Source organism: Podarcis tiliguerta (assembly GCF_965153285.1).
Source record: "Podarcis tiliguerta genome assembly, chromosome: 6".
Lineage (NCBI taxonomy): Eukaryota > Metazoa > Chordata > Lepidosauria > Squamata > Lacertidae > Podarcis > Podarcis tiliguerta.
Window position 1 is genome coordinate 3,913,631 of NC_139539.1, and position 25,947 is coordinate 3,939,577.

The 25,947-nt window shown below is 47.9% G+C and overlaps 1 protein-coding gene across 2 annotated transcripts; it reads right to left on the reverse strand.

Annotated features, from left to right (window-relative positions):
- Window positions 1-208: 208 nt before the first annotated feature.
- On the reverse strand, window positions 209-24,778 carry TBC1D20 (TBC1 domain family member 20). Of its 2 annotated transcripts, none has more exons than XM_083447552.1 (8): window positions 24,501-24,778; window positions 14,967-15,152; window positions 14,285-14,365; window positions 12,502-12,688; window positions 9,912-10,013; window positions 9,284-9,425; window positions 6,291-6,475; window positions 209-4,293 (listed from the first exon to the last, which is right to left on the reverse strand). In XM_083447552.1, the coding sequence occupies exons 1-8, from the start codon at window positions 24,553-24,555 to the stop codon at window positions 4,035-4,037; spliced, it is 1,197 nt and encodes a 398-aa protein (XP_083303678.1). In that variant the 5' UTR covers window positions 24,556-24,778; the 3' UTR covers window positions 209-4,034. The 2 variants fall into 2 exon arrangements, with proteins under 2 accessions (XP_083303678.1, XP_083303679.1); XM_083447553.1 differs by having other exon boundaries at window positions 6,291-6,400; window positions 24,501-24,717.
- Between the last annotated feature and the right edge of the window lie 1,169 nt (window positions 24,779-25,947).

Genomic DNA, 25,947 nt, shown 5'->3' on the forward strand with positions numbered 1-25,947 from the left:
TTCAAACTGCTAGGTTGGCAGGAGCAGGGACCGAGCAACAGGAGCTTACCCCGTCTGCGCGGGGATTCGAACCGCCGACCTTCTGATCGACAAGTCCTAGGCTCTGTGGTTTAACCCACGTCCCATATACCAGAGACTAGCAAGCAGCTAAAACGAGTCAAACTGGGTCAGGGAAGAGGAGGAAAACGCAGTGCTGCAAACGCATCTGTTTAGTAAGTAGGTATAGTGTTTATTTGGTTGTCGGGGTATTTTTTTTACACAATTACAAGCCTTGTACAAATCTGCATTTTACATACATATGTATAATCTTTATACAGAGTAGCAACTTCATCAGAGAACGCTTATGCACAAGGGAAGAAACAACCGATTTCCCCACGGAAGGTGGCTTAGAGTTGGCGGGCATCTCCCTGGCCATGATTTTGACCCAGGACGTCTGGCGTTGCAGCTTCTAACGGCAGCAGCTGTTTCTTCTTCCAGCTGCCTCTCCCCTTCAGAAAGTGCTCCTTTTTTTTGACACACCTGTTCCCATATCTATTGTGGGTTGGCAACAGGGAGGCCTGCTCGAGTCGTGAATGAGCACCAACAAAGGTAGCCTGCTAGTCTATGCAAAGTGGTCCAGCTGGGTGTCACTTAAACCACCTGGTTTTGCTACTGGTCTGCAACTGCGTAGACCAGCAGGCCGCCCTACAAGCCTGGCTGGTTGCAAAATGCAACAGGCTGCTCAGTGGTTTCCTAGTGTTAGCAGGCAGGCTACAGTAATGGTTCAGTCCCCAAAGTCCAAGAAACAAGCTGCTTTAGGGAACCTGGCAAAACTGTAGCGTGTCACCAAATGCATTCATGGTGGCCAGCTGCTTCGGCACGAGTTCCAACAGTTACCGCAAGCAGAGTCAGCGGCTTTGCAGGAGACACAAAGGCAGAGTTATGTGGCTGTCAAATTCACCAGCCTGCAGCAATGCACAGCAGAGGGAAGAGACAGCCTGGGGGCTTAACTCTTGTCTCTGCACAGCTAAAAGGATGGAGATAAAAGGTTAGTCCCACCTCTTGTGGCTTCACATACATGATGGTCTTCCATGTGGTTTATTCTTGATGCATGAGTTTCTCCCTTCATTGCAGTCAATGGAGAGCAAAGTGTTTGCGCTCACTTGTACTGCTCTTCCCTCTGGGATAATAAGGGTCAGTTTATACTTTCAGCTAAATCAAGTGGCAAAGCTTGCCTTACAGTTATCACTCCAGGCTTCAGGCGGCGGCGGTGTCCTCCCCGAAGGCAGAAAAAAAGCATGTGGGGGTGGGTGGGGAAAAACTAGGCTGAACCCTTTCCCCTGACAGGCTAGTTTTCAACACACAGAGAATATTATCTCACATATGAGAGCATTCAAACCTGAAGTGCTGCAGTCTCACTTTACTAGCAGATTCCGCTAATTGTAATCAGCTGGTTTTGTGTGCTTTCAGCTTAAAAAGCTGGTGAATGCTGATCATGAAACAAAGCTTCCCCTCGCCACCGCTGCACGAAGTTTCGTTTCTGCAGATTCTAGACCTGCTGAAATTTGGGGTTTTTAATACATATCTATATCTGGTGGTAGAGGGAGAGGAAATGACTCTTCCATTTTAATAAACCAGAAGTCAGCCCATCATTGCCACAAGGAGCAGAGGGAAGAGGGTGCCTGTCTTAACCCTTTTTCTGCATTCTGCTGCCTGAGTAACATGGAACAGCTTCAGGCCAAGACTGCATCCAGCCTCGGTCAGGCTGCAGATGCAGCTTCCACAGGTCTCATATACACCTGTCTGAACCTGCTAGGAAACCGTTTCCTGGTAAGGCAAGAAGAAAAACCTCAAGGGATAGGTAGGCCTCCTTCTAAGTCTTCCTCTTTTAGCTTTGATTTTCATAAAGTGCTTAGTAAAATAACGCTTCGCGTGTTTCTTCCATCCCACACCATCCGGTAACGAAAAGCCCCAGCCCTTGCGGCAGGTGTCAATCATTCAAGCCCCTGCTCTTCCAGAGGAATCCTACGATCCACACTGTGGCCACTTGAGAAAGGCGTGGCCAATGTGGATATTTCAGGTACTGCAACATCCTCAGGGATGATGGGAGCTGTAGTTTAACACCTGGAGAGCACTGCATTGGCAACCAGGGACTAAGATGACACTTTCCCTTCCCTGCTTTTCACTGTTGCTCGTGGGACATCCTGGTATCCCCATGCCCATGGCTTCCTGATACCACAAGGCCCGCAACTAATGGGTGGCAGGTTGATTTGCCTCCCACCAAAGCTGAACGGCACTGCCCCACTGCAGAAGAAAAACTTCCCCCTAAAAGACACCAATAGCTGAATGACTTGGTTGCAGGAAGCACATTCCAAATAGAGAGGCAGCAATGTGTCCTTCTGGGGTCAGTTCTCGGCTTGGTGAGAAGATACTCCCAGCAGGCAAAACAGGGAAAAGGAGGTCTCTCTGTTTTTCTGCTGGCTGTCTTTCCGGTGACTGCAAATCCCAATGCACAGCAGAATCCAGCACTCTTAAAAGCAAAACAAATGCATGCACTGGTTAGCTCTAGGCCTTGCTACCGTGTCGTTAAGGGCTCCAGGCACTGTGGCGTCCTCTGGGAGCTGCTCCTTTTGAATGGCCAAGTCTGCTCATCTTCCAGGGTAGAGGGAGCAACTTGGGCTTCCGTCGCTGTTGGAATGAGTTCATCGCAGCAGATTGCAAAAGGCCGCAGGTCCCAAGTGCTCTGCTGTCCGCTCCAATGCGGCAAAGTTGGCGAACGCAGCATTACCATCAGCCTCGGGGCTGCCAGTTTGACCAAGCAGTTGGGTCCTTGGTTTTGACTTTCCTTCGCCCTCCACAGTAATGCTTGGCCGACTGAGAAGGTAGTTTTACAGGTGACTGAATACATAATTGCCATCAGGGAAAAAGGACTCAGCTGTGTAAATTAGGTAAGGACACTTGTGAGGGTTTATTAGCAGAGGAAGGAGGTAGAGGTGCATGGGGGTTTATCGATGGAGGGCCTGGGACTTTGGATTGAGTGGACAGTTTCTGGAAAACCCTTCGGGCATGACAATACATCTATTTCTGTTAGTGGCTCAGATCTTTTAAAGCACTTTTCTTTCCACATCAACTACATTGGTCCTGCAACAGGGCGAAATTTCACAACAGGAAGATCTCTCCCTTAACGGAAAGATCATTAACGGAAACTGCTGCTATTGATTTTGCAAGATGGTAGCAACAGAAAAAACTCCGAAAGCCATAATGGACCATGTTCCAAGGAGTAATTCCTCATGCGCCAGATGCAGAATTTCCTACTCGGGCCTGGCTGAAATAGCTGTGCTGTGGGTGGCTGGGTGACAGCTACATGGTCTCCGAGATGAAACATGTTCATATGCTTGCAACCCCTGCTGCAGGCTTCGCAGTCGAGAGAGATAACGTGAGTCAATCTGCTGCAGACCTCAAAAGCAAAAACAAGCAGATTCCCAGTGTTTTGACTTGTCGGAAACTGGCTCTTCAGTTCCACATCTGGGAATGCAGGCAACTAAATAGGTGAGAGGGAAAGGAGGGGAGGACACCTCTGAACGGTTGTGCCCAGACTCATCTCCCCTCGCTCCATCTCAGTTAATATTGCAGAACCAGCACCATCCCTGAAAATATTCTTCTGTTTCCTTCTCTCCCATTTTGCCAAACACCCAGAGGGAAGAACGGACCTTCTCTCAAGCGCTACACAGGCTACAGGCCCATGAACAGGGCAGGAAGCACAGCAAAAAAATGAGGTTCTTTAGCCTTGTAGCAGCCGGCAGCCACTTCCCTTGTTCCGAAAGGAAAAGGTTCCCCAGAGGCTCTGGATGCTCAGGGAGGACGACGAAGAGGAGGTGAGAACAAGATGACTGCAGGTCCAGGCCTGGGTGGCTTGAATTAGTAAGGCAGGTTGCAGGAGGGGGGGAGGGAAGAGAGCAGGGCTTCCAAAACCCAATTTGCCTTCTGCAGACATGGCTGCCTATGCCTGGTGTACCAAGCAGGAGACGGTAAGCGGGGAACTTCCTCCTCGACTCTCAGGGGAATATCTGGAGTTCGAATTTGGGTGCCCACTCGAGCGCGCTCTTCACCACAGCCAAAGCTGCCGCGCCCAGCGCCACCGTCAGCCCCATGACGGCCAGCTTGACAAAGCGGTTGGTCCTTGGTTTCGTTGCCAAGAGCAACTTTGCCCGCTCCTCCGCGCGGAGCCGCTCTCTGAAGCGCTGCCGGAGAACCGTGTCGGGCCGCTGCTGGGCCGAAGCCAGCTCAAAGTCTTTGAAGGTGGAAGCAGCCGTCCTGTAGGGGAAGAAGAAAACAGAGGCAGGGCACGTCATTCCAAGCAGCCAGCCAGGCAGGATATGGTTCTCCTGCTGTGGAGAAGGAGGAGGAGGAGTTTGGATTTGATATCCCGCTTTATCACTACCCGAAGGAGTCTCAAAGCGGCTAACATTCTCCTTTCCCTTCCTCCCCCACAACAAACACTCTGTGAGGTGAGTGGGGCTGAGAGACTTCAGAGAAGTGTGACTGGCCCAAGGTCACCCAGCAGCTGCATGTGGAGGAGCGGGGAAGCGAACCTGGTTCACCAGATTACGAGTCCATCATTCTTAACCACTACACCACACTGGTTCAGGGTATCACAATAAATGTGGAAAGCACCCCTGAAGTTAGTTGTGTTTTCCAGATCTTGGAAACTAGCAACTTTACCATGAGTTAAAATTCTCAGGTTTGGTTCTCTTAAAAGGATATGGGCAGGAAGCTCACTTCCTAGGGATCAGTCCACCTCAGACGAGGGAATGGAAGAGCAGATCAGAGTTTCCTGAACTCCTGAAATGACCTTGCTTGCTGAACTCACATGGATACCTAGAAACAAGCAGCCAGCCCCATTCTGTCTACACAGGCAACATCTGAGACCCACAGCCAGCAGGCGATCAAACTGGCCTGCAGCTGTTATCAGAGCCAGGAGACGGCACTTGCAGAAACCTTGAGTGACCTTATCTTACACAACAGGCAAAAGGGACAACGGATATTTCAGATGCTCAGAAGAGGATAGTGGAGCTCTCACGCGCTCTTTATCTTTCAGGGCCGCTGTTTGGGTTTCTTGCTCCTTTTTTTTCTGCTGCAGGAGACGACATAAGCAGCTACGGAGTGAAAACTCAACTGCTGAAAGGGCAAGCTACTTTTCTCAAGGCAGAGAGTGGGTTGTTTTTTTGGCACATGGAGGAGAAATCTCTGCTTCTTTCTGAATTCCTCAGTACTGCTGGTAGTGTGGCCAGGATGCGCAGAAACTGCCTTTTTGACTGCTGGACCCACTACTGGTCTCGCCCAATCCACCAGAGCCTGTCTTCACATGCAGGGGAAGTCCCTAACTCACTGAGGGTTTGAGATCCATCCGCTACCCTCACCTGGTTTAGCCGGCCAGTCAAAGCCGTTCCCGGTGTAGCAGGAAACCCCCCCCCCCCCATCATTCAGTTTGTACAAACTTCACACACACACACTCACACACTACATACGCTACACTTCTGCTATAAATTCATAGAAAATCAACCATACATCGGATTTGCACTGTTCCACTTTTATTTTACTCCATGAAGGAAAGACTACAAAATGGGGAAGGTTTGATACAGGGCGCCATAATCCCTTCACCATCCCAGCACATCCACAGGAGCCCTGCCCAGTTGCTATGCCAACCCTGATGATCCCAGACAGAAGACAATCAAAAATCACAAAGAACTTGCATATGGGAGTGGATTCAGCATGATCAGATTTCCCTCAGGGGGCAGGGAACTGCGACTACCTTTTGTCTTCAGGAAATGACTCATGCGGAGGGGGAGAAGGGAACCAGCCAGGTGACAGGACACTCAGGTTACCACCACAACTCCTCCCTCAACCCCTCCTTTCTGTAATGTATGCATGATGTTTCTGGGGGTGGGCTTGACCTAGAGGAGGGGAATTTCAAAAGTTTTTATAAGGTCTTGCACACCATTTTCTGGGTCTTTCCTCTCTCCTGCGAGTGAGGGGAACACCCTGCTGCAACAGTACAATAAAGGCCAAGCCTACAGACTGCTGATTTGCTCCAATTTACTCTGGTTGGTGTCTTTACTTTTTGTCCAAGGGAGCCCTCGGATTTTTCCGGTAACACCGGGGTGTGGCTGCTGTCGCATCCTGACAGCTTCTGGGAGCCTCATGTGAGAGCGGAGCGCATGGTGGGGACCCAAGGTGGACAAACGACCCCAGGAGGAGTACGCTGCGCTACATCTCCACTAAGGCCCCAACTAAAGTCTGTCATTACCCACCTTTCGGCTTGCTGCTGAGCAGCCTCCCGAGCAAGTTCCGATGGTGGAAACTGAACGAAGAGGTCTCCAGCTCGACTGATCAGGGTCTCGTACGGAAGGTCTTGTGGGATCTGCGATAAAAGATGGTGGACGGAGGCCATGTCACACTCACAGGCGAGAACCTCCGGTGCGCGATGGAGCACGATCTGCAGAGAAGCAAGCAGCAACTCAGTGATTCATGCGACGGTCACCTCCAGGCTTGACTACTGTAATTCGCTCTATGCGGGGCTGCCCTTGAAGCTGTCCCAGAAACTCCAATGGGTGCAGAATGCTGCAGTGAGGCTCCTCACAGGGTCTCTGCCATGGGAGCATATTCACCCAGTGCTTTTCCAGCTGCACTGGCTGCCGGTGGAGTACAGGGTCAGATTTAAGGTGCTGGTTTTGACCTTTAAAGCCCTTCACGGCCTAGGACCCTCGTACCTACGGGACCGCCTCTCCTGGTATGCCCCACGGAGAGCCTCAAGGTCCATAAATAGCCATACCCTAGAGGTCCCGGGCCCTAAGGAAGTTAGATTGGCTTCAACCAGAGCCAAGGCCTTTTCAACACTGGCTCCGGCCTGGTGGAACGCTCTGCCTCATGAGACCAGGGCCCTGCAGGATCTGATTTCTTTCCGCAGGGCCTGTAAGACAGAGTTGTTCCGCCTGGCCTTTGGCTTGGAGTCAATTTGATTCCCTCCCCCTCTTTCTTTTTTCTTTTTCCTTTCTCCTCCTGTGATGAGGCTGCATTTTAATATTTTAATGTTTCAATATTTTAATGTTGTATTTTAATCTTGTTTTCAAGTTGTATTCATTCAACTTGTTTTTATTATTGCTTGTTAGCTGCCCTGAGCCCGGCCTTGGCTGGGGAGGGTGGGGTATAAATAAAAATTATTATTATTATTATTATTATTATTACTCAGCTTACGTGGCGCATGGCGCCAACACTTCCCTGTCACACGGCTACCGTCGCCAAGGGTTCAAAAGGTCCCTGCCACCTGTGATCTCGTGTGACAAGAGTTTCAAAAAGCATGGGGGAAATGCAGAGAATACTTCACAAAACAGTGCCCTAAAATACATACCTGGACTTGTTTCGATTAATGTCTGCAGGAGACTTTGTGGATATTTAAGTTATAATTAGAAAAATATTAATAATTATTCATAAAGGAAACAGCTTATAAGAAGTAAATAAGGAGGCCAGATACAAGATAAAGGAAGTCTTTTATTTTGTTGTTTGTATTGTTGTATGTTATGCTCATAGCATGTTATGTTCACGTTTAATGAGGGTGGATTTCTGTATTGGGGAGGCGGGGGGGTTATGTTATGTTGTAAATAAAATTCCAATTTTATTTTTTTTAAAAGTGAAAAGGTCCCTGCCAAAGCAGCTGCAAGAGGGTTCCACTCTAAACCCTTTGGGTATGCCCCAGTTTGTAGTTTGGTTTCTTTGGAAGCAGCAAGTGACATGCAGTCCATGTGTCTCCCTTACAATTTTGCTGCATTGCAGGGAGTTGGACTAGATGCCCCTTGGGAGTCTCTTCCAACCCTAAAAATTACCGTATTTTTCGCTCTATAAGACGCACCAGACCACAAGACACACCTAGTTTTTGGAGGAGGAAAACAAGAAAAAAATATTCTGAATCTCAGAAGCCAGAACAGAAAGAGGGATCGCTGTGCAGTGAAAGCAGCAATCCCTCTTGCTGTTCTGGCTTCTGGGATAGCTGCACAGCCTGCATTCGCTCCATAAGACGCACACACATTTCCCCTTACTTTTTAGGAGGGAAAAAGTGAGTCTTATAGAGCAAAAAATACGGTATATGATTCCACGAACTGTGGCAAGTCAAAATTTCCTCCAGGCAACCAGATGCAGCCCTTGTGCTGCTGCTGCATGTGAGAGCTGCTAGGATAAAGAGAGAGAGAGCACAAGCCTGCATGGTTCCACAGCTGCAGCTCACCCTTGACTTTATGGATAGGTCCCAAGTAATGATCCATCGTCCTCAGACAAGCAGCAGCCTTGCTCTCCAACATGCAGAATATTTCCCATCCCTATGGTATGGACTGCTGGCAACGTTTTCTGTGAAACTCCTCTGCACTTCTCTGCCCAAGCACAGCAAAACTGATGATGATGATGGTAATAATAATAATAATAATAATAATAATAATAATAATAATAATATGTTTCTAGTTATCTCCCGCTTGGACTACTGCAATGCACTCTATGTGGGGCTACCTTTGAAGGTGACCCGGAAACTACAACTAATCCAGAATGCAGCAGCTAGACTGGTGACTGGGAGCGGCCGCCGGGACCATATAACACCGGTCCTGAGAGATCTTCATTCTCTCCCAGTATGTTTCCAGGCACAATTCAAAGTGTTGGTGCTGACCTTGAAAGCCCTAAACGGCCTCGGCCCAGTATATCTGAAAGAGCATCTCCACCCCCATCGTTCAGCCCGGACACTGAGATCCAGCTCCAAGGGCCTTCTGGCGGTTCCCTCATTGCGAGAAGTGAGGTTACAGGGAACCAGTCAGAGGGCCTTCTTGGGAGTGGCACCCACCCTGTGGAACACCCTCCCTTCAGATGTGAAGGAAATAAGCAGCTATCCTATCTTTAAAAGACATCTGAAGGCAGCCCTGTTTAGGGAAGTTTTTAATATTTAATGCTGTATTGTTTTTAACACTCAAATGGGAGCCGCCCAGAGTGGCTGGGGAAACTCAGCCAGATGGGCAGGGTATAAGAAATTATTATTATAATAGATTAATGGAAGGAGGAGAAGCAGATACTCTTTGCTACAGACTCAAGCTTGTTTTCTTGATGGATGGTTTGCAACTGGAACTCTGTGCTGAAGGCAAAGCAGCCACTAAGCAGCAAAGCTGTCTCTTGCAGCTCTATGCATCTTAAATCATTTTAAAGAGTGGGGCGGGAAGCAAAAAACACAGCCTGGTTTGGTTCATGTTCCACTGCTGAAGTGAGTGACACCTACCACTGCTGCAAAGTAGATTGGCATTAGCGGGTGGCATGCCAGGAAGAAGTCGTACAGCCGCACAACGTGTCTGAAGTCAGACAGCACGTGTCCAAACCAGGTGATCAGCCAGCTGAGAGCAAAAATGGTCCCCACTTCAGCTCTGTGCAAAAAAGGAAGAGGAACAAAGAAACAAAAGGGTCAAGGTAAAGCATCCCGTTTGCTCAACCCCTTCCCCCCAGGTTGCAAGTTGCAGCTGGGATGGCTGTTCTCCACATGATATGGCATGGGATTCAGCAGGCATTCAGGAAGGGACAAGCTATCAAAAGAGGCTTGTGACATCTTCTTCCTTGGAGGTTGCCAAGACTGAACAGGTGTCTGCCGGTCAGAAATGCTTTTGGGTGTCCCACCTCAAGGTCGCTTCCAATTCTATTTCTCAGAGCATACCAATGAATATGGACACTGAAGGCCTAGAAGCCACTAACTGCATCACCAAATTCTCCAAGTTTTGCATCTCGAGAGGGATGCTGAAAAAGGCACTGCTCAGTCATGCTAGGCAGCAGTATGGGAGGACTTCCTAGAGTTGACCTTCAATTGCATGCATTTTTATTTTATTTTTTAAAAAGGAAAGTGCAGCAATTCCACCTACCTCTGCATGAAGTCGTGCAATTCTGGGTTCACCTGGTCTATAATGGGCATCAGGTAGTTTAAGATGTGCTTGGTGTTGTCCATTGTCGGGTCCATAAAATCCCTGCCAGGAAAAGCAGGTCTGGTCAGACAAGGCATGAGGCAGTGTGAAGCAAACGCTCTCTTGTTTATCACAGACAGCAAACGGTGCAAAGCAGACCAGAAGCCAAGAGATACCCAAATGCCCCGGGAAGTGGGAATAGGAGATGGGATACTTTCTGGTTCCAACAACCAGAGGCTCACTCACAGCAAGCGGCCGGCAAGTGTACAAACTTGAACACAAGAGAGGCTGTTGCAATGGAGAAACACAAGTGACCATGCAGGTCCAGTTTTTTTATTTTAGAAAAGGAAAGTCACCAGGACTCCAGCAGAAAACCATGCAGAAACCCTGAAGGCGTGGGTCCAAAGTCATGGCTTGCTTTTGGAAAACAACAACACACTTTATGTTCTTGAGAAAACTATGTTCACAAGGGGCTTGGTGCACTGTGAATCCCACAATTGCTTCGACACAGACTGAAAGCAGACTGTGGGTCTAGAAACTGGCCATTGCCACTAGCCACTAACGTTTCTGCAAAAGCTAGCTTCAGGAAAGCCTGGCAAGGGCTGGTCCTGAGAAGAATCTGGGGAAAACAACCCTCTCTCCCAGCAGGCTCTGTAGATTTAACACACTGCTTCAACCTTTGCCTCAACTTCTAGTTGGTATTTAGAAAGGGTGTGAAAGTGATTTCTCTGCAGGAGGCTGGCCTGGCTTTGTTTGGGACTGGAATACTTAACTCTCACAGCTGCCCAGTCCCTCCCAATGCAAACAAGATAACAATGGATGGAAATTGGGAAAGAACAGCAGCAAAGCATCAGGCATTCATCAGCCTGCCATCCCACAGTACAGTGAAATACATTTTTTCTTTGTCCCCTTTTAAGACTGTTATATTGTGCGTATTGCAACTCTGTTTGTATTGCAGTTACAATAAGATCAGATTAGATTATGTCCTCTTACTTCTACCCAGAAGATTTTAATCCATCCAGTCTGCTCTCCAGTCCCTTCCCCAGTGTGCTTTTTCACTGAGTTGGGCAGAACTACCACTGCCTTATCAAAGTGCAGCAGAACGTTTTCTAATCTACATCAAGAAGCAACAGCAAAAGCAACACAATGTTGATTCCTGGGCAGAATATTTCCGGGAACTTTAGGTAGCACAGTCCTAGAACAACGAGGAAGGGTGCAACGTCTATAGCAAAGGACCTGGGTTTCAACCATCTCTATTACAGAAGCCCAGTGGAAGTGAAGGAAGGAGGTGTTGAATCTTTGGGTGGGATTCACAAACCTATCAGTGGAAGCCCTCTGCAAGGGCTTTTGCTTGCACTATGGGGCTTCCCTCCCCTTGCCCACCCTAACTTTGGCCATGGAGTGGGTGGCAGAAACCCCAGAACAGCACAAGGGGGTAAGGAGGAGTCATTCCATCTGGCAACCTAATATGCCTGCACAGATCGAACGTGTGTAATAGCACAATGTTGAAACCTGCCCTTTAATTTTTTAATAAGCTTGGGTGACATGCAGAGAATGTGGCTCAGAGAGGAGGGGAATTAGACTTCCCTCTCCAGAAGGGCCTGCATGTCCCTCCTCTAACTGAGCAAGCTAACAGTCAGGAGGTGGGGGACGTTTAACCCTCACTGGGAGTCTGCAAACCCAAACAACGGGAAGTGCAAAGGAACACAGGCACTAGGCAGCTCCACTCAAGAACCAACCCCAACTCCCTTAGCGGGAGGCTGATGCACAGTACAAAGGCTTTAGGGCCCACTGTGGCAGGAAAGACACTTAATGGGAAGGGCCAGAGCTTAGCGTTAGAGAACATGTTTTGCATGCAGGTCCCAGGTTCAATCCCTGGAGTTTGCAGGTAAGGCTGGGCATGTTCCCTGCCTGAAAGCATAGAGAGCAGCTACCAGTCAGTGTAGGCAACACCAAGCTAGGTAGACCTATGGTCTGACTCAATATAAGGGAGCTTCCTATGTAAATCCCGTTGGATTTGCTCAGAGCAGGGGTAGGCAAACTAAGGCCCATGGGCCGGATGCAGCCCAATCGCCTTCTCAATCTGGTCTGCAGACGGTCCGGGAATCAACATGTTTTTACATGAGTAGAATGTGTCCTTTGATTTAAAATGCATCTCTGGGTTATTTGTGGGGCATAGGAATTTGGTTTCCCCCTCCAAAATATAATCCGCCCCCCCCACAAGGTCTGAGGAAGAGTGGACTGGCCCATGGCTGAAAAAGGTTGCTGACCCCTGGCTCAGAGAGAGAAAGTTGGCAATTTGGGGGTTCCAAGGCAAGGAGCAACTTGAGCCCCCTCGTTTTCACTGTGTGGGCTTTTCTTTCTGGCTCGCTCCTTCTTAAAGACAAAGGCCCCATTCTGCAGCAGGGACCTAACAGCCACCGCTAACCTATTCCTGGAACCCAGGTGGGTCGCCATGTGAATTCGCCACTGCGCAGCAACCCGGGAGCCTGCTCCGTGACTCCTTTCAAGCTCCGCAGCCAGGGGTGCTCTCTAACGCAGACAAGAGTACCTGAGGTGATGGGTTGAAAGCTTTTCCACGAGGGCCGTTGCCAGTCTCTCTCCAACCACAAGCAGAAACGTGACCACGATGTCGTGGTAGCCTTGGTAGTAGTGAAGCTGTGGGTTGCGCTGCAAGACCTGCAGGATGCTGTCAATCAGCTCTTCCTGCAGCCCCTCCCTCTGCTCATCTGGCATCCCTGCAGGGAGAGCAACAAGAAGGGTTCGGAGAGTTGGCAGCTGAGAACATCCACCTGACAACATCCTGCGTCCCAGTGACACAAGTTACTTCAGCTGCCTGTCTCTCTTGTCTCCTGCCAGCTGAAGACACATAGATCCAAAGGCAGAATCATTAAGGGATTGCTGGATTTAACAACAGGGGTTAATTATCTCCTCAGCCCCATTACCTTCTTGTGCATACAGTGTGCAGTCCCGCATGGCCAAACTCAATAGCAGAAGCTCAGTAAGTCTGCACTACAAGCATAAAGCAGTTAACCAGTCACTGTATCCCTGCAAGAAAACCTGGTAATAGTAGTTTTACAGCATCTCTATCTGAAGGTGGACATCCCTTGGTTCACGCAATAAATCTGATAATTTCCCAGGCAATTTATCTCTTATTTTAATCACAAGCCTCACAGCTTCATTAAATATCAAAATATCACTGGTGCTCAGAGGGAGACTCAGCATTTGGTTCCTTCAGCTGCATCTTCAAGAACTTAGGCGGCAGCAGGACTTGGAGGGAAAAGATCCTGCTGTGATCTTGAAGAGCTGCTGCCAAAGACAATCAGAACCTAGGCTAGATGGACCTATGACATTACTTGGCACAAGGCAAGGCCATATTTTCATCTGTTTAGCTGGCTTGAGACAGTTTTAAATGCAACACCCTTCAATTGGCTATTTGTTCCAGTGCAAGAGAAGGGAGTAGTTTACATTTGTGCAGTCAGGCTCCAAACTTTTCAGCTACAAATATACTGGGTTGATATTCTGCAAACATGAGCACCCTCTGATATTACTCAGGACCCTTCCCTGCACAATGAAATACAGCAGGATTGCCAGTGGCAAACAGAAGAGGAAGCTGCATAAGAACTTCTGCACGGAGAAGTTTTCTCTGAACTGGATCTGCTGGCAAAGTGACTCAGCTTAGCACATTAAGAGTCACCAGCTCTTTCACTTCAGGCTGAAGAATACCATGGTCCGAGGCAAGCAACAGCTAAATGAAGCATGCAGCAGCATCACCCATTGGTGGGGAGTGAAAACACAAGTGCAGATAAAGAAACAGAGGACCTCCCTCAAGACTCACTTATTCTGGGCCACTGGGGTGTTGCTAGGGCAACAATATCGCAAGCAGCATGTCTAAGCTATCAACTTAATCTAGTTCAGGCATCATGGTTTTCTACTAGGGGTAGATGGTTCAGTCTATTCCCAGCTCATGCCAACTTTCCATGCATTTATTCTTAAGTCTGTTCTGTCCCATTTCCACACTTACCTGTGAATTTCTTAAAGCAAAATATGTGTGGAAATCTATAACTAAATTAATATTTCAATGTACGTTTTGCTGCAAAATACTATGTCAGTGCATACATTTCATAAACACTTCTTTTCTGAGCCAAGAAAATCAGAGAAGTGTGAAATCCCAAAGGATGATTGTATTTTAATCTGTGTATGCGTGTGGGAGGTGTAAATTAGGTCATTTCACTAGAAATGCAGGCCAAATGAAATTCTCTGTCATCTCTACTTTCAACCCAAGGGATTTCTGCAGAGACCCCACAGCTGGAAGCAGAGAGTGCTTCTTGTACCTGGAGGAAAGCGTCGGAGAGATCGCCTCACATCCAGCAACACTTGCTGGTAATCTTTGTTGTCCTCCCGGAGTTCCTCACCTAGGAGGGATAGAAGAGTGTCACAAATCCACAGCAGTCACAAAAGGAGGACCAGCCCCAAGGAACTAAGGAGGGAAGTGTGTTTAATGCAGCCATAAAAACTGAAACTGAATACCTATTAACAAGTACTCATCACTGTTCAAAACATGGTTTGATCTATGCAATGGGACACTTAACAACATAGGTTCTGAGCACCAGGAAAACACCAGTCTTAAGGGTAGCACATATTGCAATGCCATCTGAACAGGCTTCTCTTCACCTGCTTAATTGCACCAGACAGCACCAGCTGCACTTCCAAATGGATTTGCTGCCATTTGTGGGGGCTGCAGCTAAAAGGAGTTTTCCTGGATTTATTTATTTTTATTCTAAACCATTCCTGGATCTGCTTTTTAATAGCATTAAATATGCAAGAGGGTGAAGCCACGGAACAACTCTGTGTGAATACTAAAAGCCATGTTAATGGAAGAGAGCTCTCCAATTACATAAAAAAAGAAATACTCTAAAACCAAAATGCAAACTGTGCTTTGAGTAATTAACCCCACACTCAAGCTCAAAGGTTCCCAGAGTCTTTCCCCAGATTGCAAGAGTTATGTGGCTTCACCTGGTGGAGGTGGCAGGTCCTCTGTGTTCACATTAAGCAGCTTTGGCCACACCCTGCAGCGGATCTCATCCATCAGAAGCCCCCCCTCGCTGATAGCCATGCGCCTGAGTGCAGCAACATCCACAGGCTCACTGCTCAGGGCCTGGTAGATCTCTGCTTCTTTCCTTTTTTTCTTGGAATCACAGTCTGCGAGAGAAACAAAAATCAAATTCAAATCAGCCTTAACAGCAGTTTCGCCTGCTAATGATTATGGCCTCAAAAGGGGACAGTAATTTATTTACAAGATGGGGAAAGTGGGGCGCTAGATCACACTGGCAAACCCACCAAATCAGTCTTAAGGGCAGGGTGTTTTCTGCAGTGTAGTCAATAAACTTGTTTAAGAAGAAACCTAATAGTTGACCGAAAGGCAATGGTGACACAACAAACATCAGTTGGGCCAATGCAAATGTTTCAGGCTATTAACTTTGTGACCTCTTTGCTGACACTCTGCTGTTTCATTATGGAATCTTTAGCTTAATGCTCCGAAAGACAGAACTGCTCAAGCGCCACATAGGACACTTTTTCCCTTTCAGTTTAGTATTGTACACAATTTGGTATTGTACACTCAAAAGACCTGACCGCCAGTCACTGCGACACTCTCCATCTCAACAGAATCACATCAGAAAGTGTTGCATCACAGAAAGCTTTCTTCACACCATCATAGACACGTAACCTCATTCCAATGAATCACAAACTAAGCAACATTTGCATCAGTAGCACTTGGTTCTTGACTGTTGCTAAAAACTAGCCAATTTGTTTTTAATGCAAAGGTTAATAATAATAATATTATTATTTATACCCCCCCCCCATCTGGCTGGGCTGCCAGCAGTAATAGGTAAAGGCTAAAGGGACCCCTGACCATTAGGTCCAGTCGTGGCCAACTCTGGAGTTGCGGTGCTCATCTCGCTTTACTGGCCAAGGGAGCTGGCGTACAGCTTCTGGGTCATGTGGCCAGAATGACTAAGCCGCTTCTGGTGAACCAGAGCAGCGCATGGAAACACCATTTACCTTCCCGCCAGAGCGGTACCTATTTATCAAAGTCAAAACCTTTATTGCATTAGCAAACTGCCATAGCAAAATAAGACAATACAAAAAAGAAAAAAGACAAACTAGAGACAAGCAGCCCAGCAAAATTCAGGTGTTTTGGCTGGCGTAGTGACATTTAAGTTACCCGAAGACAATAATGCAAAGATATAATAGCCAGCGCCCAAAAACTAGTATGCGGGTATATATAAAGCACAAAATGGCCCCAGAACAGACTCAGCATATTGAGTTAAAAGTAATAAAAAAGATTAAAACAGGTCCAGGTCTAGGGCACGCTACCCTGTCAGAGTAGCCCTGAGTTTCAGAGCCTGCACTATGAATATTGCCACCCCACGTGAGATTTGGGGATTTGCGTCCACAAGAAGCGATTTCAAACAGTCTTCCTTAGATGTAATGGTGGACGGGATCAAAAGGAGGAGCTTAGATCTTATTGGCTCATAAATAGGGCAGTAGAAAAAGAAATGTATGAAGTCCTCTACTTCATTCATTGTGCATGGACATAGACGCTGGGTAATAGGGGTCTTAGAATAAATCCCCTGCAGGAAGGCCGTGGGTATAGAATGGAAGCGGGCCATAGTAAACGCTCTTCTCAAGTTGGGCTCCGTCAGGTCTATCAAGTAGTTGGCAAGTGATCTTACCACTTTCACTTTAGGGAGCCACATGGAGAGGCGAGCTGAGGTGGACTGTGCCCGGTCCATGGCCTCGTCTCTTGTAAGAATCCAGGCCCGGATTTTATGTTTGTCCCAAGAGGACAGCGAGTCAAGATTTGGGAGAGAGTAGCGTGCAGTAATAGTCACCATGGCCTTGGACCATTTATTGCTTTGAGAACACGTTAAAAAGGCTTGCCTGGCTAGTAGGGGACCTGGGGCATTGATTAATTTACAATAAAAGCTAATAATTCTAATGTGGGCTCTCGCAACAATGGAGGGGAGGCCCAGTTCTGTTCTTAACTGTGCTGCAACCGAGCCCTTGGGGAGACCCAGTATCTTCCGTGCAAAAGAGTTTTGTAGAATCTCCAGCCGTTGTAGTGTTTTTAAATTCCACCCCCAGATTTCAACCCCATACAATAACATCGGGAGGACTTTGCTGATAAATGCTTTTCTGATTGGTGGAACCAGCTGGCCGCCTTTTGCATGGTAGAATTTCTCCAAGGCTTTGATGGTTCTGCGGGCAGCCAGGATGGTTGTATTTAGGTGAGCTGACCAGCTAAGCCCATGCTGAAAAATGATACCCAAATACTTGAATGCTGAACAATGTTCGATAGAATGGCCCTCAAAATTCCAGAGTGACTTCCGAGTTTTCATGCCAAAAGTAAGAATTTTGGTTTTGGCGAAATTAATTTTAAGGGAGTTGGTATCACAATATGTCATGAGCCCTCTGAGCATGTTGTTTAAGCCCAGCTTGGTTAATGACAGTATCACCATGTCGTCCGCATAGAGTAATATGGGGATCTTGAGCTGTTGTAAGGAGGGGGCAGGTTGATTTAGGGCCTTCATAGTTGTGACGATGTCATTGATATAGAAATTGAATAGAAAAGGGGCCAAGAGGCAGCCCTGTTTGACCCCTTTATTCAGAGGGAAAGAATCAGAAAGAGCTCCCAGAGGGCCGAATTTTACTCTGGCCGATATGTCATTATGAATTTCCATAAGAAGGAGGAGGAGTCTCTTATCTATGCTGGTATGACTAAGCTTCTGCCATAGCCTATCTCTGGGAATGGAGTCAAAGGCGGAGGTCAGGTCCACAAAAGCCGCGTGTAGTTTGCAGTTGAACCTGTTTAGGTATTTATCAATCAGGGTAAGTAGAACAAGACATTGGCCAGATGTGCTGTGACCTTTGCGGAAGCCAGCCTGTTCCGGATGGAATAGCTTTGTTTCTTCTGCCCACTCAATTAATTTCTCTAGCAAGAATCTAGAGTAAACCTTGTATGATATGTCCAACAGGCTGATAGGTCGGTAGTTGCGCGGATCTTGTGGGTCCCCCTTTTTATGTATTGGGATAACTATGCTCTGTTTCCAGTTAGGTGGAATCTTAAGAGTAGCATTAATGGTGGTAAAGAGAGATGCTAAGATAGGGGCCCACCACGACTGGTTCGATAAGAATACCTCAGGTGGTATCATATCCTCCCCCGGGGATTTATCCCCTGATAGCATGCTAATTAGTTGAATACATCTCTCTGGGGAGACTGGCTCCCAGGTGGGCAAGGCAGATGCTGGAAGGGTGGTGACTACATTTACGTCAGAATCTGAGGTGGAATACAGCTGAGCAAAGTGAGAGTGCCAGCTGACTGCTGTGATGTTATTAACAATGAATGAGGGGGGTCTTAGACCTGCATTAATTAAATTCCAAAATTTCTTGTCGTCACGGGTTTTAATGGCCACTGACAGAGCCGACCAGCGTTCTTTCGCAAAGAGCAATTTCTTATGTTGGAGCAGCTTCTTATAGTATGAACGAAATTGGGCTAACTCCCTGATTTTGCTCTGAGTGCTGTCTGCTTTCATGTCTGACTGGAGAAATCTAAGCCTACTTCTGCACTGTTTGCATTCTTGGTCGAACCAGGTTTGATTCTTCCAGGATAGAATCGCACGGGAAGGTTTCGTAAGCGAAGGGAGCAAGTAGACTAGAATTTGCTGGAAATTTGAGAAATGATTCACATTCGTTGTTAACAGCTGAGATTTCAGGGCTAGGATCTCAGGGGAATTTAGGAGGACTTTTATGTCTTGCTCCAGGTAGATGTCCCACTTCTTGCGTCCGGGGGCCAGGGTCGATGAATCCTGGGGGTGTGGTGAGCTGGGAGGCCCCAGCTGTGTGTGGTGAAAGGAGATGGCAATTGGAAGGTGGTCACTTTCGGTTCTGTTGAACACATTGAAACAGTATGCCTCATCATTAAATGCTGAGGAGGACCAGATGTAATCTATAACACTTGCCCCTCTAGATCCTAGAAAAGTATAGTATCCCCCGGACCAGTCTTTGGGTGTGCCGTGCAAGCTGTGCAGCCCGCAGTTTATAGTGAACTCCAGCAGTATGATGCCAGCCCTATTAATGGTCTTGTCCTGTGAATTCCACGTAGGAAACCACTCCTCTTCTATGAATAATTGCGACTTATCGGTGAATAAGCTTATATCTGCTCCGATTCTGGCATTGAAGTCCCCCATTATAAGGATCTCTGACTTTGGAAATTCAGCCCCAGATTTATCTAGAATAAATCTTAAATCCTCCCAAAGCTGATTTGAGTGAGAGGAGGAGTAGGTAGATGGATTGTACAAGTTTACACATATGAATTCCCCAAGCGAGCTGTTAGTGATGTGCAAAGTTTGAATGTAATTACTCTCTAACCAAAAGATAGGAGAGATATTAAGCTGAAGCTCCTGCGAAACAAATGTTACCAGGCCTCCACTAGGGCGCCCATACAAGTGTGTTTTGGTCGCAGGAATCACAAAGGCGTCATAGCCCGGTAGGGATGGGGGGGGTGAAGATTCTAAGCACCAGGTCTCTTGTATACCCATAATCTGGAATTTCGCTAAAAACTCTTTCATATCCCCGTCATCCTGTTTGGACGTCCATCCTGCCACATTCCAGGATAGCACATTAAAGCAATTTGAGGAGGGACTATGTGCTAGTCAATTGCTCTGGTTGCTGGTGGGAAGGACATTGCCAGGGGTCTGAGACAGCTCCAGGCGAGGTACTACCGAAGGTATCGAAGAGGTGGTGAGTTGATTGATGTGACCAGCAGGGTCTTCAGTAAAACCTAAGTTGTCTCTTTGCACAGTGGGTTCCTTAACGTTTATATATTGGCTTGAAAAGGTTGCGGATAAATGAGGTTCTACCAAAAGAGGTTGACTGGCAAAGGACGAGGATATAGAGTCATTTGACTGGACCGCACTGAATGAAGACTCCAGGTCAGGCATAGAAGAATAGGACATTGACAGATTACCAGGATGAGGTGTGTTTGGCGCGTTACTCTTTAAGGCGGAGGACGAGGTAGTTGATTGCAGATCTATTAGTAGAGGTGAAGGGGGTCTGCGTTGCGACGGTGTATGAGGAGCTTCCGCCAGGCAGACTGCCAAATCATCCGTTATTGGAGTCCCAGTATTTGGCAGGGGTTTCTGGGGTGTTAGCCCCTTCATAACTGGTTTCCTTTGATTTAATAGGTTGCTATGTCCAGGATTTGAGGAGATTTTCTCTTGAAGTACATGTGTAAGATGCTGCTTGAGTGTATCAAGCCTGTTTATAACTTCCTGCTGTTCTACTAATGGCAACTCGCCATAGGATGAAATAAGGTCCCTCTCCTCTGAGATATCCAGATGGCTGGGCCCGCTTTGGTCATGCTTCTTTGTTGCTGGAGTAGATAAACCAGGAAGCTTGGGCTGAGAGGGAGGGTGAGGTTCCCGGGTGGACAACTTGAGTTTCAAGACTGAGTCGCGCCTGTCAGGCGGGCAGCTACCTTTTTGTACGGTGCTGCGGAAGAGAGGTTTAATCCTGGTGTCATTAAAGACTCTTGTTGGGAAGATGCCCCAGGTGGCCAGAAACGCTTTACGCCTAACCAGTATGGAGGGAATTTTTGGAGACTGGAAGGAGAGCAATACTTTTTGGAGCCGATGGTGGTAGTTTAAAAGTTTCACTGTACTGAGGTCTATTAGCGGAGGCCAAATCTGAAGGAGTTGCCTCAGATGATCTTTGACATCTCTCGAATTATTCCACCTTGGGGACCTGGGGTCCCTACTGTGTATAGTTAGACATATTTTGTTTGGTTGTAAAATCAGAGATTGAGAGTCCAATTGAGTTTTTAGGAGGTGACCACCAGTACCACTTTCATGTCTAATAAGGGAGGTATACCTCTGTCCCTTTAAATCCCTCGGAGGCAGAGTGTGGTTGAGCTGGAGCTCTAGCAAATGGGCCTCAAGCTTTTGGTGGAGATTATCCACCTGCATGGAGATCCCATTTATGCTCTTAAAGATGCAGCGCAGGGTCCTGGTTATTAATTGGAAATGATCGAGTCCCATGCCATCGCCGAGGGCCAACTCGGGCTCCCCCTTCGAGGTGGCTCTCACCTCTTTGTCATTATCGTTGGCATTATTCGTTGTCTTCGAGTTCACCCCCTCCACTTCTATATCGGCTGCGAGGTCAATTAAAGGATTAAAACGATTGTGAGTTTCAACCATGTAGCTAACTTCCTCATTATTTCTATTACAGTTAAGAAAAAAAGTATCAATCTTGGACTGTTTGGGCCTCGGGGGAGGCATTGCCTCATCCAGGTCCCTTGGCCGCTTGCCATGGCCCATAATGGAGATTAGAAGCAATATCCACAATAATTGGAAGTATCCTAATACACCTTAGAGAGTATTGTAGGAAGCAGGGGAGTGGAGAGCGAAGAAGAAAGAAAAGTAAAGTTCGTTGCTTACTTACAATTCTCAGTCATTTCGGTTCAATGTCTTAAAGGTCAGACTTAGCAAGAGTTATTTTTGTGAGTATGCTTCTCTCCATTTTACCTCTTACTCTGTTAAAGGACTCAATGGGCCTTCTTTTCCACACACAGGTAAAGGTAAAGGTGCCTCTGACCATTCGAAAGCCTGTCAAAACCGATAATTTATTACGGTCAAAAAATCTACCTATTTATCTACTTGCACTTTGACGCGCTTTCGAACTGCTAGGTTGGCAGGAGCAGGGACCAAGCAACGGGAGCTCACCCCGTCACAGGGATTCGAACCGCCAACCTTCTGATTGGCAAGTCCTAGGCTCTGTGGTTTAACCCACAGCACCACCCGCGTCCCTGCCAGCAGCAATAAGGCAAGCACAAAGCAAGCACGTGATCCAGTATAACCTTTTAAGGATATCTGACTGTTATGCATAGCAGCTGGCTAAATGCATTGAGCACAATACAACAAGCTCCCAAAGATCTAAACCTTTTGCAGTTTCATTGTGAACACTGCTACACATCTGGATCAGAGCCACCAGAAAAAGCTGGTGATAGTCAGCTGCTTTGTTTTATGTTCATATACTTCTCCAGTGAAAGAAAGTAAGTGGGGGGTGGGGAGCAACAACAACCTCAGGGAGCCAAATATGTGGAAGCGTGACCAGTTTGCATTTAAAAGCCTCTTTCATAAAACTCTGTTTGTGCAATTTGCATCCTTAACACCCACTCTTAGAATTCAGATGGGAGCTGATTTGAAGGGCTCTAACTTGGCAAGGCAACTTGTCACTCTGGATAGTTTTGCAAGACAACAAATGACCCAAAAGGAGGGCACCAAAAACACTCACACACACACCCCAATTACACAACCCCCTGCAGTTTGCAACAGTGCCTTAAAAACTTTGCTATGCAGTGTGTAACTCTTCTGCGTTTCCAGCCACAAACAGAGGGTTGTTTTGGCAGGAAATTTCATGAGTGCTGAGTTTCTACACAACACAATGCTGGAACTTGGAAAGCTACATGCCACTTGACAGAAATGATCCCAAAATAAGCAAGAAGAGCAAACAGGAGGAGGATTTCTTTCTACTTGACTCACAGTCTAAATAAAAGTTTACCCTGGTTTCTTTCTCTTTCACTCTATCCTCCTTATTACTAATTTGCACAGGTGTCATTACAGTGGAATGGAAGGTCCTCAGTGCTCTGGTTCCCAAGGACGGCAGTAGCCGAGACAACACTGTTTTGCACGCACATGACTTTAGTGAAGAAGTATGAGTGGAATAAAGTGCTGTTTCTCCCCCAAAAGAAGCCCCGCAGTGGCATTGGCAACAGTGAAATGGATTGCATACATGCAGGAGGGTGGCTAAAAACGTACCTGCCTAAAAGGAATAATTCAGTTAGGTGTGGGATATTTTTCCCTATGAGGGCCACATTGCTTCTAGGGCAGTGGTAGGTGGGGCCAGAAGCAAATGTAGGTGCAGCAAAGAATCCTAATTTTGCTTTTGTACAGCAAGCTTTTTCTATGCATATCCTTCTCAATCAGAGTTTAGCAGCACATTCTAGCCAGACAAAAAGGAGGTTGCAAAGCAGGGCTGGTGAAGGGTGTTTATCCCGGGGAAAGTCCTATGATATTATATATTGTATATCTTCTTTTTTGCTGCAAGTTGCTTGGAGACCTTCGGGTGACAAGTGCCTAATAAGTCCAATAAATGAAATGAATGAAAGGTAGAAACAGCTGCACCTGGCTCCTGAGCTCGAGGTTCCCCACTTCTATGTTAGCTCTTAGACCAAGAGCGTTCCAGCCCTCACCCAGGCAGCTGCTGTGTTTCAATTTCCTTTACTGCTAATTTAAATCATTTGTAAATGTTTTATTTGCTTTTATTCCAACACTTCTTGTAAACTGCTTACAGGTTTTCCAATAAAACGGTACCTAAATTTTGTTAAAGGGACGCGGGTGGCGCTGTGGGTTAACCACAGAGCCTAGGACTTGCCAATCAGAAGGTCGCGGTTCGAATCCCCGCGACGGGGTGAGCTCCCGTTGCTCAGTCCCTGCTCCTGCCAACCTAGCAGTTCAAAAGCACGTCAAAGTGCAAGTAGATAAATAGGTACCACTCCAGCGGGAAGGTAAACGGTGTTTCCGTGCGCTGCTCCGGTTCGCCAGAAGCGGCTTCGTCATGCTGGCCACATGACCCGGAAGCTGTACGCCGGCTCCCTCGGCCAATAAAGCGAAATGAGCGCCGCAAACCCAGAGTCAGCAACGACTGGACCTAATGGTCAGGGGTCCCTTTACCTTTTTAAAATTTTGTTAAGTGAAAGTATGCACATAGCATATCAGAAAGAGAGAGAACACCTTCTCCGCAGTGTCCCTGCAGATGGGTCCTAACCCTCCTGAGGGATGCCCGCCCACCTACTTCACTTTTGCACTGGAAGCGAAATGGTATGAACACACACCTGTCTTAGCACTGCTGGGGGGGGGGGAGCAGCTTCCTCCCACCCATATAGCTGTCAACCTTCCCTCTTTTTTGCGGGAAATTCCCTTATTTCAGCGCCGTTTCCCGCTGCTTCCCGCTGCTATCCCAGATTGTTATATATCCCGTAGACTGTCTCCAGGACAGGTGAGGCTGCTGATCCCTTATTTTCAAATCTGAAAGTTGACAGCTATGCTCCCACCCCCATTCAAGGGGCCTCCCACTGCAGTTATTTGGAATAATCCCACTACCCCAAAAAAAAAGAAAATAGAATACACAGGGAACCAGATGGCGGGAGTCGCAGTTGCTTCACCTGTTCGACTTCTGCCTGACACTTCTGCGAAGAAAGGGGAGGAAGCGTCACCCGTCGCCCCGCCCACCCCCGGAACGGCCCCCTCCGATTGGCTCCTGCCTCCTGAGCGAGGGGGACGGGGCGTGGCCTCCTCTCCGCCCCGCCCCTTCTCCCTCAGGGCCGCGTCGCCCCTCAGCGGAGCGAAGGCCTCCCTTTCCCCCCTCAGGCGCCCGGCTGTCAGGTCGGCCGAGGGCCTCGCACCCTCGCCGGCCGAGCGGCCCGCGTACCTCGCCTCCCGTTGTCTTGGTGCGGCGGCGGCGGCGGCGGCCTCCGGAGGGCCATGGTCTCTGGGCGCCGCCGAGGAGCATCCCGGCCGGGCCTCTCCGGCTTCGTGTCTCTTTTTCCCCTCTTCCCTTACTCCTCCCTCCCGAGGCTCCGCCCACTTCTCGCTTCTTGCCCGCCTCGGCTGGCGCCTGCCAAAGACGTCACCGCCAACCGCCGCGCCTCGAGCGCACGCCGGAGAGGAGTAAACAGCGCCCACCGCGCATGCGTCGCACCCGCTTTCCTCTTACGGCTCCGTTTCTGCGCTCGATAGCGCAGCGGCTTTACCATAGATGTCGCAGGGAAAGGCTAGAACGGCACGCAAAGGGAATTTCTGGGTCCGGAGGTTGAACATAGAGATAGAAAGTGTAGGGGAGCAAGCGCTGTCTTTTATGTGTAAGCTGCCAACCAAAGAGCCTTTTAGCTCTGCCCATTTTATAATGTGCTGGCACACAATTAAAGAGCCACAATGCCCACCTAATGTGTCCACAGCTGGATAGCATGTGATCTTGTGTTTATTCATTATTTGACACATTCTGTGCAGATCAGAAAAATCTGAATTAAATCGGGGGGCGGTGGATGAGGACGACGTCACGTGGATGATCAGAAAAATATGCAGGAGATACATGAAATGTAAATTGCCTAAGAAACCGTGCCTTAAGGACTGAGCACCCTGTGATTACCTAATCTTACACGCATGCTGCTGTTAAACCCAACCAAGAACGTGAGGAAACATTTGCTCGTAGTGGATGAATGGAAAGGATCGGGAGAGACTGCATCAGATAATACATCTGTAAAGTATGCCCTGGATGGGCATGCAGTTTGGAGGAAGAGATGGAGGAGCGCTTTGCTGGAGCGGATGGATGGGTTTGATGTCCATGTTGTGGTTAATTGTCTTTCAAGTGAATAACTCAAAGCATGCGTGTATTGCAGTTGGTGAGTGTGTGTCAGAGGGTGCCTGCTGCTCCGCTTTTGAGCTTTGTTCTGATTGCATTTAACTGTAAAATAAATAACAGTACTCTTTAAAAAACGCACCGCACCTGTTTCTTACAGGGTGGGCGAGCGGCTTTACAAAGCTGCCTCTTTGTCCATCTAGCCCAGTATTGTCAACTCTGACTGGCAGCTCAACAGGATCGCAAGTTCTGAGCGCTTCCAGGCTGTTGCTGTTTTGGGGGTGGGATTCAATCGCATGCATGCAAAACCAGGTTGCGCAACCAGTGTCGATCTGCACCACGAACCCGAAGTTTTGCAAAGAAGAAATTCCCGGTAAATTCCCTGTAAAGCGCCCTCGACTCGCCTCTTTGCAATGAGCGCCCGTTATCGGAACAGCGAACGTCGCCATTTCCGCAGCCGCGCCGGCAGGGGGCGCTCTGCGAGCTTAAAAAAAAAAAATCCATTCGTTCGTTTCTACCC